This window comes from Microtus ochrogaster, unplaced genomic scaffold (genome assembly GCF_000317375.1).
Source record: "Microtus ochrogaster isolate Prairie Vole_2 unplaced genomic scaffold, MicOch1.0 UNK33, whole genome shotgun sequence".
In the NCBI taxonomy this organism is placed as follows: Eukaryota; Metazoa; Chordata; class Mammalia; order Rodentia; family Cricetidae; genus Microtus; species Microtus ochrogaster.
The window spans coordinates 977,724-996,022 of record NW_004949131.1 but is presented as its reverse complement, the minus strand read 5'-3'; the positions used below and the strand labels follow the sequence as shown (position 1 = coordinate 996,022).

At 37.1% G+C, this 18,299-nt stretch overlaps 1 protein-coding gene across 4 annotated transcripts in view; it reads left to right on the top strand.

Annotated features, from left to right (window-relative positions):
* Dnajc13 (DnaJ heat shock protein family (Hsp40) member C13) overlaps positions 1–18,299 on the top strand; it is a 119,148-nt gene that overhangs the window by 15,046 nt on the left and 85,803 nt on the right. For all 4 annotated transcript variants that reach the window (XR_003378863.1, XM_005368462.2, XM_026789931.1 and 1 more), the window contains exons 2-4: positions 684–764; positions 17,183–17,258; positions 17,987–18,136. Coding sequence is in view for 3 of the 4 variants with exons in the window: in XM_005368462.2 (XP_005368519.1) it covers positions 697–764; positions 17,183–17,258; positions 17,987–18,136 (294 nt within the window). In the remaining variant the exon portion in view is untranslated. The remainder of the gene's footprint in view (positions 1–683; positions 765–17,182; positions 17,259–17,986; positions 18,137–18,299) is intronic.

The following is an 18,299-nucleotide window of genomic DNA, read 5'->3' as shown; positions in this document are numbered from 1 at the left end:
CCCTCCCCTCCTCTTTCTTTTTTTGTAAATATAAAAAGGGAGGATGCAGTGTATATTGGTATATTTTAGGATGAAAGATATCTTATGAGCATTTTGTATTTCTTGTTGTGACATGTACTACTTTCCTAATTTAGAGAGTTTCTTATTTGTAAATTCTTAGTTAATACTGCTCCCTAAAGTATTAAGGGACAGCAGTGTGACCAGCCCTTGGCTGTGCAACAGAAACTTTCTGTAATTGATTTGACTCTTGATAATTAATTTTAGGTGTTCACGATGTGCCAAGGCACTGTTTAAAAGTATTAGAGGCCAAAACCACAGAGAAACCCTGTCTCGAAAAAAACAAAAAAAAAAACAAAAACCAAGAAACAAATAAAAGTATTAGAGGTAAAGATTAATTTTCTCATCTGAAAACTTATACTAGATTTCCTTGTACTCAGGATGTTGATTGAGGACAGCTCTTGTCTTTAAGCAGCGCAGACCAGTGGTTCTAGGGAAAAAGTAGTGGTTGAGGATGCAATCATGATATGGTACTGAACACAGCATTGATTGTCTCATGTCCTTAAATACTTTGTGGCAATGCAGAGCTAGGGAACAGAGAGATGCTATCCCTTACTGTGAGAGATTCAGGAAAAATTAACATTGTATAACACTGTATTAAGGGAATCCATACCTTTGTCTTCCAGGTTTCAGCACAAAATGAACATAATTAGGGAAAATAAGGATCTGGCATGTTTCTACACAACCAAGCACTCATGGAGGGGAAAGTAAGTATCCTTTGCTCTACACTTCTGAACTTCCATAGAGTATCCTTTAAACGCCGTGTCAGTATCTTTCACAGTGAGGCACAACCTAGCGCTACTGTTGAACTTTCTTTTTTGGGAAGCTATGTGCACATTTTAAACACATAGGTCACATGGAAATGAATTGTGTCCCTATTTCTTTTGATCTTTCTAGATCTTTCTTTTTTAAAAAATTGAAAAGTAACAAGAGAAAGGGTTGCTATCATGTCAGTTTATGCTACAGTGTTGCCAACTTTATTACTCAGAGTCTAGCTTATTCAACCATTTGCTTCTATTGAGATTTGGAGCTGTTTTAAAGACTATTTAATTATTTAAGAATGAATTTTTTAGTTGCATTTTTTTTCTTGAGTGGAAATGATGTCATTTCATGTTTGTATTTGTTTTATTCAGACCAAGATGTCTTTGTGTTCCCTTCCTATAGGATAGATTTCTTCCCTATAGGTTATTGTAAAGATTAAATGAAGTGATGTGGAGTGAATGAAGGCTTTGAAATTTTGCCTGTAGTACATTGAGTATTCAGTGCATGAAACTGGACTGTTAAAGAAGAGGTCATTTTGAGAAGCATTGAACAGTGAGACTGTGTCTAACCTTGACAGACAGGTGACCACAGTCTTCTATGTTGGGTCATGAGTAACACAACACACATGCATAGTTTTTGTTCATATTCCTCACTTATCATTTCTTTGGTTGATGGTATGGTGGCCTCTTAGGGTAGTTCAACATTTGAGCACTAGTGACTTATCTTAGCAAACTGACTAATTTTCAAAGATTTGATTGCTTAGACTTGTTTTTTGTTAGTATCTTGCTTTGTGAGCTTATGTTAGTGACCATGATTATTACCCTGTAGAATACTTGCCTGTGTTTCACCAAGCAAAGTTAAGTTGCTGTGCACAAAGTAGTGTTAACCTCTAGTTCTTTGATTGGACTTGATTATCTGATTTTTTTTTAGTAGTAGATTGCTCTGATTATCATTATGTAGCTCCTGTTTTTAGTTTGTTTACTATACACTGATACTTCATTTCTGTGGGGGGAGGTTCACTGTGATGCTTGCTGCTTTGTGAGCTTGTCGGTAATGTGAGCCTCTAGAATTTTCAATGCTTCTAGAAAATGATGACTAATGCTTAAGAGAATCCCATTTATTCTGTAACAGTAAAGTCATTTCTGTTTTCTTTGCCCAGTTCCCTTCCCTCCATTCACACATGGAAACATGTTTTTCTAACAGCAATAACATATTTTATAATGAAACTCACCCTTACAAAGAAAATATATAATTCATTGAATTTTTCTAGTATATGTAAAATGATGATGTGTTACCACTATCGTTAGAGCACACTTAAAAAAAATATTTTCTTTAGAAACCACTGGCTGCCAGGCACTTACTTACTGAGTGATGTTGGGTTTGTCTGTTTGGAGGATCTCGTAGAAACCAAACTGGTTAAAATGTGGTCTTTTGTAGTTGTTCTTCCAATTAATGTTTCAGGGTTCTTCTGTATGTTAATAGCATGTATCAGTACTATTTATTGCCAAATCATAGTTGGTTTCATGATTGTACAACATTTTGATTGTTTGTTCTTAAATTAGTGGGCATTTGTGTTGTCTACACTTTTTTACTCTTATGAGTAAAGCTTGTATGAATATTCTAAATATGGTTTGGATGAGTCAGTATTTCCAAGAAGTGGAATTGCTGGGGTTTATGGTGACTCCATGTCTAACATCTGAGAAACAGTGGAATGCTTGAATATGTTTTCATTTGCTTTTTGGGCATTTGTAATCTTAGATGAAATGTCTGTTCACATCATTCGCCCATTTTTAATAGGTTGTCTCTCTAATTGCTGAGCTGTAGGAATTCTTTAAACACAAATTCTGTACCAGATAAGTGATTGCAACATATTGTTCCAGTTCTGCGGGATGCCTCCAGCTATCTTGATGCTGTCAATTTTCAATGTTGATGAAATCATGCTTTTGTCTTTTTTTTGTTGTTGTTGTTACTTGTGCTGTTTGTTATGATTTACTCCTGTGTTTCCTTCTATGACTTTTATAACTTTAGTTTTGAGTTAACTTTGATGTGGTGTGAAGTGAGGGCCCGCATGTGAAGATCTACTTGGACCTGAATCACTTGTTGAAAAAAAACCATTCTTTCCCATTGAGTTGTTTGACCCCTTGTCAAAAGTCCTTTGACCTTAAATGTGAATTCTCAGTTTGATTCCTTTGACCGGGATGCCTGTCTGTGCTAAAGTCAGTAACATGCTGATTTGATTTACTGTGGCTTTGTACCCTTTGAAATTGGCAGGCATGAGGCTGTAACTTCAGTATTATGTTGAGTATTCTCCATTTCTATATCAATTTTTCAGTGAGTTGTCAATTTTACTAAAATGTGGCTGGAGTTTTAATGCTGTTGCTTCGAGTTTCTGTCTGTTGGGGACATAGTGCTGCCTTGGCAGTATTAACTGCCTGATCTAGGAACAGAAGATAATGCTCTTTGCAGGGGTGTTTTACTTTGAATCCCCTTCTCTCAAATAGTGACTTCAGTTGGCTGTGTGCATTGTGCAGTACTGAAATCCATTACTATATTTATTTCTTTTCTGACCAATTCAAATCTAGGTTTAAGGTATTCTTCAACAGTGTTAAAATAAAAAATAAAAATGTCATTCAAAATTTTATTTTAGTTGTTAGTTGAACATTTCTCTAAATGTGTTTATACAACAGATTCTACATGTGATTTTTTTTTTTTAATTGGGGCTTGTTTTAAGAGAGTCTAGACTCATGCAAGTTGCCATCCCAGATCTACCATCTGGGGAAATTTCTGATTGTAGTGATCAAATGAACACATACTTCCCTTTCTCTTCACATGCTCCCTTAAAGATAACCCCACAGATTGTACTCAGGGAAATTCATATGACCCATTGTTGTACTTTTGCGCTGTTTCCGCCATGCCTCAGGTCCAGCTGTGTTCTGCTTCTGTGAGTATAGGCTTGTCGGATGCAAGTGTATAGACAGATCCCTGGGCTGGCACAGCAGCTTCTGTGAGTATAGATTTGTCGGATGCAAGTGTATAGACAGACCCCTGGGCTGGCACAGTTGCTTTTGTGAGTATAGATTTGTCGGATGCAAGTGCATAGACAGACCCCTGGGCTGGCACAGCAGCTTTTGTGAGTATAGATTTGTCGGATGCAAGTGTATAGACAGACCCCTGGGCTGGCACAGCAGCTTTTCTTCTGTGCTTGTTGTTTTTCTCACTGGGGCAGTCCATCCGTAATTTAATTACGTGTTTCTTTAGAAAGCAACAAAGGGAGATTACAGGGAATAAAAGCACTTTTCTTCCATGAAAACAAGATTTCCTCTTTGGCTTAAGCAAGACACTTCAGGCCGGAAGGAAGGTGCAGATGTTTGGCTAAAGCGGAAGTGCAGATACGTTGTGGAAAACTTCAAAGTAATACGTTATTTTTTTTCTTTAGATGGAATTTACAAGTACAGACTGTCTATGGATCACTCCAATATTAGTTAGTAGAGCAGGTACTGTAATTTTGAGTGGGATTTTAGTATCTAGACAGGATTTTAAGCCCAGTATGTTAGGAAAATCTGCAATTGATCTGTGAAGTTCAGATGTTCACCACAGTGCAGACAGTTGTGATGATTAGAGGCAAGGGAGAGAGGGAGGGGTTGAGGAACATGAAGCTGCTACATTTTTATGCTTATGTTCTAGAATAAGAGTTGGATAAGAGAAGGGGTGCCGGTTCTAGTGACCAGAGGGCTCCTACAGTTTTCTTTGTGTCCTAGTTTTGATGCTACCAGGCTCAGCCTTAGATGAGTCCATCCTGAATTTTCATGTTCTGTCTGTATAGCTCTTTGAAGCCATTGCCAGGTGATATGAAATTTGAAAGTACGCACTGGATCACATCTTTTTGGCAACTTTACATTTTACAGTGTACAAAACTTTTGCTCCTTCTCATCTGAGAAAGACTATGGCTATCGATTGTGTATCAGAACCAAGACCTTTAAAAATGCTCCTTTTCATGGGGCGCCTTTATAAGAGAGAAAGGCATCTTGCTGAGTTATTGGATGGCGTTGAAGTTTGTCTTACCTGTTGTTTCTTTTCTCTGGTCTTATAGCTTCTAATGAGAATGAGCCCTCTTAGGTAAAGTAGATTTTTATGAGAAACTGAGTATTCTGATGGTATAACCAGATGACAGACTTGCCCACTCCTTTTATTCTGTGTTTTTTTTTAAAGTATGAATGTACTGAAGCAGTCATGATTAGTAAAGGAATATTTAAAACTTAGAATTATAATCAACTTATTTCCCTGGAATTTTAAAATCTGCCTCCCCCCCAATAATTAATGTTCATTCTTCTAGCAGAAAAACAGCAATAGGATTTGCTAGCAGGGATTGGTTGTTTGCTTATGTGGCAGACATTATTTCTTATGATTCTTATATGCTAAACATATGTTACCCACATCTTTCAAATGAAGAAACTGTTCCTTAATTATCAGAGGGTCCATAGTTGATGAGTAGCCCAGGAAGTATTTCAGTGCAGACAGTGTGACCACAGAGTTGGTGAGCATAACAGTTATGCCCTGGTGCCTCCTGTAGCAGCAGTGCCTGGTAGGAAGTGGAAGAAATCCTGAATGTATAAAGTTCTAAGTGTGTTTAATAAAGTTTAATAAAGTTTAATACTGTGTGTTGCTGATATGAGCATGCTATGGCAAGGACCCTAGCCTCAGATCCTTGGAAACCGAGTGTGAGTATTGATGGCATACAGAAACTGTCTATCATACCTTTCTACCCCCTGAAGAATTTTCCCCTACAAAGACAGCTTTTCCTAAGAATAGAAAAATCTGTCTTGATGACGGAAGTTACAAAATAATCCCACACTAGTTCAGAATTACCTATAATAAAAGGTTATTTATTTAGGGGAAACTCACAGATCACTGTCCTAGGTCACAGTCCTCTGCATGAACGGGGAAGAGGAACAGAGTCTAGCAGCCTGAAAGTAAGAGAGAGAGCACAGGCTAGAGCTGCATTTATAGTATTAAGAGACCACTCCCAAGTGGCCTGGTATCTTGAAGGCTATTGGCTGAAGGAGTGAAAGGAACTCCCACAGCACCTCCCCCTTTTGTTTAAATAAGAGAGTTCCAAACCTAATACAAAACTATATATACTAGGAACAGATATCAAATATAAGAATTTTTTTGTTTTGTTTTTGTATTTATTTATTTATTTATTAAAGATTTCTGTTTCCTTCCCGCCACCGCCTCCCAGTTCCCTTCCCCTCCCCCAATCAACTCCCCCTCTCTCGTTAGCCCAAAGAGCAGTCAGGCTTCTCTGCCCTGTGGGGAGTCCAAGGACCTATTACATTGATAGATTTGCATATGTTGAACCAGCCCTGCATCTCTGGGATGAAGCCTACTTGATCATAATGGATAATTTTTCTAATGGTTCTTGGATTTGGTTTGCCAGTATTTTATTGAGAATTTTTGTGTCGATGTTCATGAGTGAGATTGGCCTGCTGGGATCAAATATAAGATTAGAATTACAACCAGCATAAGCAATATTAAGCAAGGAATGTATGCTAAATGTTTTAATAAGCATTCTATCCTAAGAAGTCTAAATCTTGTATTGGAAATGGCTAAATCATAAGAGGACGGTAACTACTATTTAATCTTCAACCCCATCAAAGGCCTGAGAAGGGAGATAATATTACTTGAGTGGTCAGGAAGAGCAAATGTGCAGTAGTTGACAGAGACAACTGGCTGCCTGAGCAAACACCCAAAGTCTCATTTGCAATGTTGAAGCAGCTAACTTTGGCTAAGGCCTAGAGTAACTGACAGACCATTTTCAGAGGTAGGAAGTTTTTTTGTTTTTTTTTTGTTTTTTTTTTTGTTTTTGAGACAGGGTTTCTCTGTAGTTATTGGTGCTTGTCCTGGAACTAGCTCTTGTAGACCAGGCTGGCCTTGAACTCACAGAGATCTGACTGCCGTTGCCTCCCAAGTGCTTGGATTAAAGGTGTATGCCACCACGGCCTGGCCACAGTCTTTTTTCTTATATCCTGCTTGTCCAGTTCAGACATTGTGCACTTTGTCAGTGGTCGAGGCATGAGCAGTTTCTTGCCCAAAGGCTAGTTGTTCCAAGAAGACAAACCCCAAGTGGATTGTCTTTTGGTGCCCAACACTCACTCAGGAATAGATCGCTGCTGCCAGGAGCAATCGTGTCTCAGAATCTTAAGTTATTTAAATGCCATGTTCTACAGATCTTTGAAGTAGTTGAAGGTTACCTATCTGTGCATAATACAATCTCTGTGTATCTAAAAAACCTAATTAGTCTGACTAAAAGCTTAAGAAACATGAATGACTATTAACCTATAATATTAAATACCTATATAACTTAAAGATTAAGACTTCATATCAGAATATTAAACAATCTTTAAACAGCTGTGCAGTAAGGAGAACAATGACCTCAAAATGTAAACAGTGTATAAATATCTTGGGGTAGAAGTATATAATGCAATATGGTAAATATATCCTAAAATTGTATCAATGCACAAAATGTCTTAAACAGAGGTAGAAACATGCATGCATACAGTATGACAAAATAACTTTGCATAGGTATACAAATATTGTAAACAGAAATAACAAATATAATTTGAACTTGTATCAATGTACAAAAATCTATACCAATGTAAATATAATAGCTCACAAGTATTCATTCTGTTATTATTATTAGTGTGTGTAAGTTCACACTAATGTACCTATTATCTCATTCAGCTTTCCCCGTTGTTTGATCTTAGGCCTACATAATTTCCACCCCAACCCCCAACCCTATGTGAGTAATAATCAACCCCTAAATGGTATCTCTAACTGTGAGGACAAACTTTGTTGGGAGAGGGGACGTCACTTTCTAGAATTGCTTCCTGCTGTCATGGGGGCAGTGTTTTTCTATGGGATCCTGTAAAAGTAAAATGATGGTTAAGTTTCAAGATTGCTGTTTGGTATGATTGCAAATGGTCTCCGAGTAGTTGATAGGGTTTTTGTTTGTTTGTCTGTTTGTTTTTTGAAGTTCTTATTTGGAGTTCTGGCCAGAATTTTTTAAGAAGGTGCGCCATTTCCACAGCTGGCACCCAAAAACCTGTCTCATAGTAGCACTATCAGCATCATAACGTCATATCAATCAGGTGGGTTCATTGTTGTGGGGCCCCATCTTCCTGGAAGCTTCAAAGATTACTGCAGGAAAATCTACTGTTCATACTTGAAAACTTAAACATTATTCATATAGACATATATTCAACAAAAGATATAATTTAGACAAAGTGGGCATGGAGAAAAGTAAAGTATTTCCTTAAAATCTATCTTCTTTCTGTCGCATACCAGATGACTGCTGACATGAGACATAAATTTTTAATTTTTCTTTTAACAATGTGCTTGGATTTAGAGCAGGATAGCCATTGTCCAACTCCAAAGCCAGTTTTTTTTTAAGTAGAAATGTATACATGTCCAGATGATCAAATTTTCAAATTTTACCATGGAGATGGTATAGCATCATAAGTCAGATATCTCTTTGCTTGTTGATTCTTTCTGGATAGCTATGTCTTCATCTTTAGGCATCTTGATGTCCAAGGTCTCTCCACTCTTTGAAGATGAGTATTTTCCTGCAAAGACAAGAACAGAACCCTGCCCCAACCCTTATGAGGTTTTCTTACCACATGTGTGTGTGTCATCTCTGTGGATGAGCTGTCATTTCTCTTTCTCAAGAGGCTTCTCTTTTTCAAACAGAATCTTTATTAATTTTGATGGTAGCCATAGTTTTTCTTCTCCTGTGGAAACAAGAGCAAAACCCCTTCCCCAACATAACACATCTCCTGGCTTCCATTGTGAGGTCAAGACATCCCTGAAATATACCAGCTGGTTTAATTCAGAAGTTCTTTCTGTTATCCAATATCTCTCTACTGCTGGTGTTCCTTTCTCATTAGCGTTAAGAAATTCAAGGTTAATAAAGCATTATGCAATCTATTTCTGAGGGTGTTTTCCATCCCTTTCTGTTTAGCATACCCTTTATAGTTCGATTTGATCTTTCTGTAACTGCCTGACCTGTAGGATTGTTTGGCATACCTGTAATATGCTTTTATATTATAATAATCAAAAAAATCGTTTTATTTTCTTAGATACATATGCTGGACCATTATCTGTCTTTATTTGTCTAGGTATACCCGTGATGGCCATAACTTCTAATAAATGCATGTTTACTGAATCAGCCTTTTCTGAGCTCAAGGCAGTTGCCCATTGAAAACCTGAATAAATGTCAATGGTGTGGTGTACATATTTTAAATTTTTTCAAATTCTGTAAAGTGGAACACATCCATTTGCCAGATCTCATTCCTTTGAGTACAGGTAATGGTGTTTGGTTATTGAAAGAGCAAGTAGGACATCTCTTTATAATCTCCTTAGCTTGTTGCCATGTAATAGAAAACTTTCTTTAAACCTTTGCTGTTGACATGATTTTTTTTTATGAAATTCTGAGGCCAATCAATAATCGATCAATTTTGGTATTACCTTGTGCTAGAGGACCTGGCAGACCCATATGGAATTGGATATGTGTTATGTATATGGGACAAACAAAGCCTATTCCTGATTATATCTTGAACCTGTATGAATAATGAAGTCAACTCTGTATCATCTGGTATAAATTTATCGGTTTCAATATGCTGGACAACTCTTTCTGCATATTGTGAATCAGTAACTATATTGAGAGGTTCTTTAAAACCCGTAGTACCATGAGAATAGCATATAATTCTGCCTTTTGGACAGAATTATAAGGACTTTGTTCCACCTTACTTACATCTTCTGATTTATAACCTATCTGATTTATTTGCATCAGTCTAAAATGTATGGGTCCCAGTTATTGGTGCATCATGTACAATTTGGGGAAGAATCCAAGTAGTTCCCTTTAAAGGTTAATTCTGTCAAATAACCACACTGAGACTATTTATTAATTATAATTGCTCAGGCAATAGCTCAGATATGTTACTAGCTAACTTTTTTAAATTATTTCAAATTAACCCTTATTTCTTATCTAGACTCTGCCATGTGGTTTGGTACCTTTTCTCAGTATGGCAAGTTCATGCCCTTTTCTCCAGGTCTCCTCATTATTCTGAGACTCCTCCCCCTCTTCTCTCTCTTTCTTTGTTTGCAAGTCCCGCCTAACCTCTGCAGGTCCAGCTATTGACCACTCAGCTTCTTTATTAACCCAATCACAGTGACACATATTCATACTATAAAGGAATGATCCACATTGTATTACTCAAAATGATCTACAGATTTAATGTGGTCTCTGTCAAAATGCCAGTAACACTCTTCACCAAGCAAAAAGAAATTCTCAGATCAGAACAAAAGTACAACAAACCCCACATTACTAAAGCCATCCAGAAGGAAAAGAAAGCAAAAGGTCTTATGTACCTGACTTCAAATTGTACAAAGCTATAGTGATTGAAGTAGCATGGAGCTAGCATAAAAACCAAACAGTGGAGCAGGACAGAGCCTAGATATAAGCCTAGTATCTGTGGTGGTGATAAACACATACATTGAGGAAGGATGGCCTATACAGTGCAGACAGAAAATGAGACTACACCCTCATCTCTCACAAGTTAGAAAAATCAACTCCAAGTGAATTTAAAGACCCGATATAGGACCTAAAACAAAACTTTGAAAAGAAAACACAGAAATACTTTAAAGTATTGGAATGGCCAGTGTTTGGGTGGATGGGCAGAAAGGAGTCACAAGACCGTTAAAGCAAGGGAAATGAAAGCAAAGTAAGTACATGGCATCAAACTGCTACGAAACCAAGAGGAAATGGAAAGACAAGCCACAGAATGAGAGAATGTATTTACAAATCATACAACTATCCAGGGGCTAATAACCAGAATATATAAGGAACTCCAAGAACTAAACAGCCAAAAGTGATGAACAAAAGCCCTAAGTAGACATTTTACAATGCTGATATATACTAGCCACACATGTGAAAAAATGCTCACTGACACTAACCATCGTGGAAATATGAATGACAATCACAGGTATCATTTCACCCTAGTGAGGATGGCTGTCATCAGGAAAACTGTGAGGATAGACAGAGAAGATAGAGAGGTGCCCTTAGACACTGCTGGTAGGGATATAAATTAGTGTAGTTTCCATGGAAAGTGGAAAGAGAGTTCTTTAAAATGTCAAAGCAGAACTAGTGTAGGAGACAGGAATCCCACTATTGGATATGTAAACTAATGGGACAACTCTGAAGAAAATCAGTAAACATCTTCACTCGTGTTTATTTTAGAACTATTCACAGAAGTTAAGAAGTAGGATGCTTTTGGGCGGTGGTGGCTCACACCTTTAATCCCAGCACTCAGGAGGCAGAGGCAGGTGGATCTCTGTGAGTTCTAGGCTAGCCTGGTCTTCAGAGCAAGTTCCAGAACAGGCTCCAAAGCTATAGAGAAACCCTGTCTCGAAAAACCAAAAAAAAAGAAAAAGAAAAAGAAAAAGAAGTAGGACATTTTAGTGCATATTGGCTGACAGATGTACAAAGTGTATGACATACAATGGAATATGATTCAGTTATAAAAGAATGAAATTGTCATTTGGGTCATGAGTGGAACTGAAGATCAAAATAAGCCAGGCCTAGAGAGGTGGATGCTATGTGGAACTCACACAGGTAGAATCTTAGAAAGTTCATCTCATGAAAGTTGAAAATATATCGGAACTTAGAACTGTTTATGAGGGGGTTGAATGAGTAAGACATCAGTGTAGAGCACTTCTGTAGTATACAGGAGGCTCTGGGCTTTCTCTCATCCCCCTCCATAGTGGCATGTCTCAGGATAACAGTGATGTATTTCAAAGCATCCAGAAGGATTTTCAATATTTTCATTATAAAGCTATGATAAATGTTCGAGACAGTGGATATGTATATTCTGGTTTGAGCTTTACACAATGTACACAGTATTGAAACATCACATAACTCATAAAATATAAGAGTAAGTACTGCCATCAGTTAAAAATTAATACGGGTGTTAGAAGGGGCTTGGTGTGGTAGGAAAGATGAGAAAAAGAATATATATGTGTGTGTGTAGATAGATAGGTAGATAGATAGATAGATAGATAGATAGATAGATAGATAGGTAGGTAGGTAGGTAGGTAGATAGATAGATAGGTAGGTAGATAGATAGCATTTTCTTAACTGATCCTCAAAAAAAGCACATAATAGTTAATTCTTGAGACTTTTTTTGTTTTGCTACTCTTTCACTCACAAAATGAAATCCATGCTATATCTTAGTGTTTTTATTCATGTATGTGTGTGTAGTTTGCATGTGTATGTATGCATACATGTATGTTTGTGTTCATGTGGAGACCTAAGGTTAATATCAGAAATCAGCCCCCAGTGCCCTTTCACCTTATTCAATGACCAGAGTCTCTCAGTCAAACGCAGAGCTGGTTGTTGTCTCCCTAGCTAGCTTGCTCTGTAGATCCTTGGTCTTTGTTTTCCAAGGCTGGACTTACAGGCAGGTTGCCATCTCCACCCAACCTTCACTGGGATCCAAACTCCTCAGTGCTCACAGGGCAAGCACTTGACCCCCAAGTGCTTGACCATAGCCACCTCCATAGCTATAGCTGCATTGCTGGATAATGAAGATCGTGATTTTTCACTCTCGAAGGTGATTCTAGAAAATAGGATTTGTGAATAATTTCTATTGAACTTTAATTTCATTTTATATTTCAGGTCAAATATCAATTTTAGGGGCCTCTATTTCATTGTTTTAGTTCCTATTAATTTACTGATTCTTCAAAGTTTTACAACTAGCTATGGAGATAAGTCTTAACTACTTCACCAGTCACCCAATCCTTACTTCACATTAGGCAGAAATGTGTTCTGTTTAAAGTAAATAATTTTATACTTTAGTTTCTAATTCTACTTTAGACTTTAAAAAATTGGGCAAAGTATAGTATGAATTTTATCCATGATAAAAATTCACATCTTAACAACTTCTACAACCCATAAACACTTTCAGTAATGTGTCAGGATACAAGATTAACTCAAAAAAAAAAATCGGTAGCCTTCCTGTGCACAGGTGATAAAAGGGCTGGAAAAGAAGTCAGAGAATCAACACCCTTCACAATAGCCACAGATAGCATAAAATATCTCAGAGTAACTCTAACCAAACAAGTGGAAGACTTGTATGACAAGAACTTTAAATCTTTAAAGAAAGAAATTGAAGAAGACACCAGAAGTGGAAAGATCTCCCATACTCCTGGGTAGGCAGAATTAACATAGTAAAAATGGTAATCTTACCAAAAGCAATCTACAGATTCAATGCAATGCCCATCAAAATCCTAGCAAAATTATTCAAAGGCCTCGAAAGAATGGTACTTTCATATGGAAAAGCAAAAAACCCAGGATAGCCAAAACAGTCCTGTACAATAAAAAAACTTCTGGAGGCATTGCAATCCCTGACTTCAAACTCTACTACAGAGCTACAGTATGAAAACAGCCTGGTATTGGCATAAGAACAGACAGGAGAACCAATGGAACCAAATCAAAGACCTGGATATTAATCCACATATCTTCAAATACCTGATTTTTGACAAAGAAGCAAAAAATATCAAATGGAAAAAAGAAAGCATATTTTACAAGTGGTGCTGGCATAACTGGATATCAACATGTAGAAGAATAAAAATAGACCCATATCTATCACCATGCACAAAACTCAAGTCCAAATGGATCAAAGATCTCAACATAAAGCCAGCCACACTGAACCTTATAGAAGAGAAAGTGGGAAATACACTTGAACACATTGGCACAGGAGACCACTTTTTAAATATAACCCCAGCAGCACAGACACTGAGAGAAACAATAAATGGGACCTCCTGAAACTGAAAAGCTTCTGTAAAGCAAAGGACACAGTCAATAAGACAAAACAACAGCCTCTAGAATGGGAAAAGATCTTCACTAACCCTCACATCAGACAGAGGTCTGATCTCCAAAATATACAAAGAACTCAAGAAATTGGATACCAAAAGATCACATAGTCCAATAAAAAATGGAGTACAGACCTAAACAGAGAACTCTCAACAAAGGAATCTAAAATGGATGAAAGACACTTAAGGAAATGCTCAACATCCTTAGTCATCAGAGAAATGCAAATCAAAACAACTCTGAGATTCCATCTTACATCTGTAAGAATGGCCAAGATCAAAAACACTGATGACAACTTATCCTGGAGAGGATGTGGGGTAAAGGGAACGCTTCTGCATTGCTGGTGGGAATGAAAGCTAGAACAACCCCTTTGGATGTCAGTGTGGTGATTTCTCAGAAAATTAGGAAACAACCTCAAGACCCAATAATACCACTTTTGGATATATATCTAAAGGATGCTCAATTGTGCCACAGGGACATGTGCTCAACTATGTTCATAGCAGCATTATTTGTCATAGCCAGAACCTGGAAACAACCTAAATGCCCCTTGACCGAAGAATGGATAAGGAAAATGTACATTTACACAATGGAGTACTACACAGCAGAAAAAGATAATGACATCTTGAATTTTGCAGGCAAATGGATGGAGCTAGAAAACATTATTTTGAGTGAGGTAACACAGACACAGAAAGACAATTATCACATGTGCTCACTCATAGGTGGTTTTTAAACATAAAGGAAAGCAGCCTACAAATCACAATCCCAGAGAATTTAGACAACAATGAGGACACTAAGAGAGACTTACATAGATCTAATCTACATGGGAAGTAGAAAGTAGAAAAAGATAAGATCTCCTGAGTAAATTGAGAGCATGGGGACCTTGGGGGAGGGTTGAAGGGGGAGAAACAGGGAGGGGAGCAGAGAAAAATGTAGAGCTCAATAAAAAATCAATTAAAAACTAATAAAAATATAAATTTAAGAAAAAAATTCACATCCTATCAGGTTTATTTTGCCTATGTGGAAATAACTTTGGCATTATTATTATACAATATGCTGATTAGATAATAAAAAAATGTAATAAAGAAACAAATGTTTCTGATCTCTCAGAGATTTTTTTTGTTATTTGTTTTTAATACCTATCAGGTTCAGTTTGTGTACTCATATGTTCTTGAATATGTGGCCTTCCATTGAAGTGCAGTTTGATTAACAGGGGCTATACTCTTAAACTAACTTTCTTTCCCAGCAGCTGTTAATTGGCAGTAGTTTCTTTGGTCAGGGTGGCACTGTGTGTCCCTCTCTCCATGGTAGGATTTGGTATGGTTTGGCCTTACACAGGTTTTATACATGTCACGCGTTCACATGTGAAGCTGACCTGCTGTGTCTTGAAGAACCATTTCCCTCTACTTATTCACCACCTTTGATTCTTACATTCTTTCCATCCCCTATTCTACGATGATCCTGAGCCTTGGGAGAAGGGGGTTTGATAGAGAGATTTATGTGCTACTTAGGGCTGAAAATTCCACACTCAGCGCCATAACCATTTGTGGGTCCTGTGTTTATCACCATCTTCCAATAGAAGCTTCTCTGAGATGGGTTGAGAAGCATTGATCTATGGGTATAACAGTGAGTCATTAGAGTCAGTTTCATACTGTTCCTGTTTAGTAGGATTACAGTGGTAGGTTCTCCTCAGGGGCTGTGACTTGTCTAGTCACAGGGCCTTGGCCCAACAGTGGTTCCAGGTATGGGTTCTGTATTGTGGAGTGGTCTTAAACCCAGGCAGAAAGTAATTAGTTACTCCCATACAGTTGTGCCACTCTTGTACCAGTGGGCATTTCTTGCCAGGCTGATCATCACTGTAGCTCCCACAATTCATAGCTGGGTAAGATTAATGATTGCTTTTCTATTCTGATAGTGCACGTGCACCTCCAAGCACTGCAGAAGCTAGCCAACATAAATGAAGCTTCCAAGTCAGGACTGGCTTGATAGTCCCATGTTCTATGACTTAAGTATATAGTGTCTTCAGCAGTGGGGTATCTGGAGCACAGCCAAGAGCACTGACATAGACCCCCAAATATTACAGGCTATTATTGGTGCAGTTGACTACCCTGTCTTTAATAGAAGCATGATGTGTTCTCCTGAGTCTAGTAGTAGCTTTTGAGCAATATATTGTACATGTTTTTAGTATATTGGTTAACAGCAGAAAAACTTAGAGGTCTGGAAAGTATTTGATTTACTTTAGTGTCCATTTTTATAATTAAAATACTACTGAATACAAGTATTTCAGTAATTGTTATCAGTCATGAATAGTTTTTTTCTAACTGAAATTTGTTTCTCTGAAATGAATCGCCTTCTTTGATTTTAAGAAGCTACTTGGTTATTATTTATGCTTGCTTTAAAAACAGACCAGTGTCTCGATTTTCCTTGTTCAGTCACTGGGTTTAGTATCATTTAAAGAGTTAAGATGCTGCCCTTACTCTTGTCTACAGTTTTTAAAGCATGGGTGTTGCCATTTTCTTCCCTCTGGAGACTGCTGAATCTGGTGTTTTATATATTGTCTTTCTTCACAGCTCTCTAACATTTTGTGCAGTGATTATTCTTAATTTTGAAATTTATCTGCATAGACTATTATAGAGAATATTTTTTTCTTAATTCTGTATCTGTGGTAGTGAATTTTTTTGTTCCCAGTTTTTTCCTTACATTTTCTTTATTATTCTATTCTACCTAATGTTTTTGTTCATTTTAATGTTTATATCTAAAGAGCTATCTTTATTTTTTAAATGTTTTTCTAGTTAAGTTTCTACTTTATCATCAGTACAAGCTCCTCTTCATGAGAATTACTGATAATTCAAGTGTCTTTTCTTGTTTGGTTTGTTACTTTCAGTAAAGGCAATAAAGTGAGAAATGAAAGGTTGCTTGCCTGTGATGCAGGCTTCCTATGTGTTTAAAGTTGCAAAAGACACACGGCGGCAGGTAGCTACTTAAGTAGGAATTGCCATTCCCTTATGTGCTTTTTGGGCAGTTGCAGGCCATAGCTTTCCCTCCTTCCCATTGTGGCTTTGATGGAAGGATACTTTGAAAAAATTAGCCATGTGCAGTGTCTTGTTAAAAGAAAAATGTCCTATTTAGAATTCTTTCAGCATCCTTGGCTACTGCCTTTTACTGAGTTAAATCTGTGCTAACATCACCACATTTGTGAAGAGGTCATATTTTCTATGTAGAACACTAATAGTTTCCAGTAAAATAAGTGGTGCATGGGTTTTAAATTTGATAATATTTTAGGATATTAAATATGAAAACAAAAATAAACTGTATTTAATCACCATTGATCAGGCAACACATTTCTATTTATTAAAATGTTCATTTTGTGTTAGTATTATATGTATTCAACTAAAAATTTTTGTTGCTTAAAACTAAATGTAAGATTGTCTTTCCTTGTAGGTATAAGCGGGTCTTTTCAGTTGGAACCCATGCAGTTACTACATATAATCCCAATACCTTAGAAGTAACAAATCAGGTAATTAATGTTAGAAGCTGTTTAAAGGTTTATATGAACTTTTAAAAGCCAAGATTGCAGTCTGAAGTGTTGAAGTCAGCACTTCAGGAGAGAAATGTCAGTCTGTAGATATGTGTTTGCATGTGCTCTGTGCTCAGGAGCAGAAGTAAAGTGTGTGTGTACACTGTTTAGTCTCTAAGGAATGACTATTTTATGTTACGACTGTTTCTAGTCTCTAGCAATCTCATTTATAAAATTAGTCCATTTCTAAAGTTGTTACTATTATTCAAGCATATATTAGTTATGTTACAAATTTAGTTGTTCACAGACTTACTGGAAAATTAGAATGGCTTGTTTGTAAAGGCAAGACTAATTGAAAATGGATAAGTAAACATGCTTAAAGATAATCCGACTTCTTTTAATTTTAAATTAGGCATGTTTTATATGTCCTTCTTAATGAGTACAATCATGAAATAGTATTCCCTATTTCTTTTCACTTACTTAAATTGCTTTATATTAATAGCATTAAAATCATAATACAGATTTTTCTTGCTGTTGTCTCTGATAGTTAAAAACCTTTAAGAGAACTTGAGTTGTGGAATTGCTATAAACGCTGCTCCACTCTTCAACCTCCAGTATTTGTAAAATGTTGTTCCTTTAAGCAGTGGATATGGAATGAAAGAAATGAAAACAAACTTTACAGCTGATATTTCAGAGCAAAAGTTAAAGGTTTCCTTTCTTTTTGCCAGTGGCCTTATGGAGACATTTGCAGCATCAGCCCTGTTGGAAAAGGACAAGGAACAGAGTTCAACCTCACATTTCGTAAAGGAAGTGGGAAAAAGTCAGAAACGTTGAAGTTTTCTACAGAGCACAGAACAGAGCTACTTACGGAAGCTTTGGTGAGACGACCCATGTGTTTAAAGTTGCAGGTCTCTCTGCTTCTAGAAGTGAAGTGGTTACATTGAGTCCTGAGTTCTGACCCTGTGCCCCTCTGCTCTCTGACCCTGTGCCCGCTCTGCTCTCTGACCCTGTGCCCGCTCTGCTCTCTGACCCTGTGCCCGC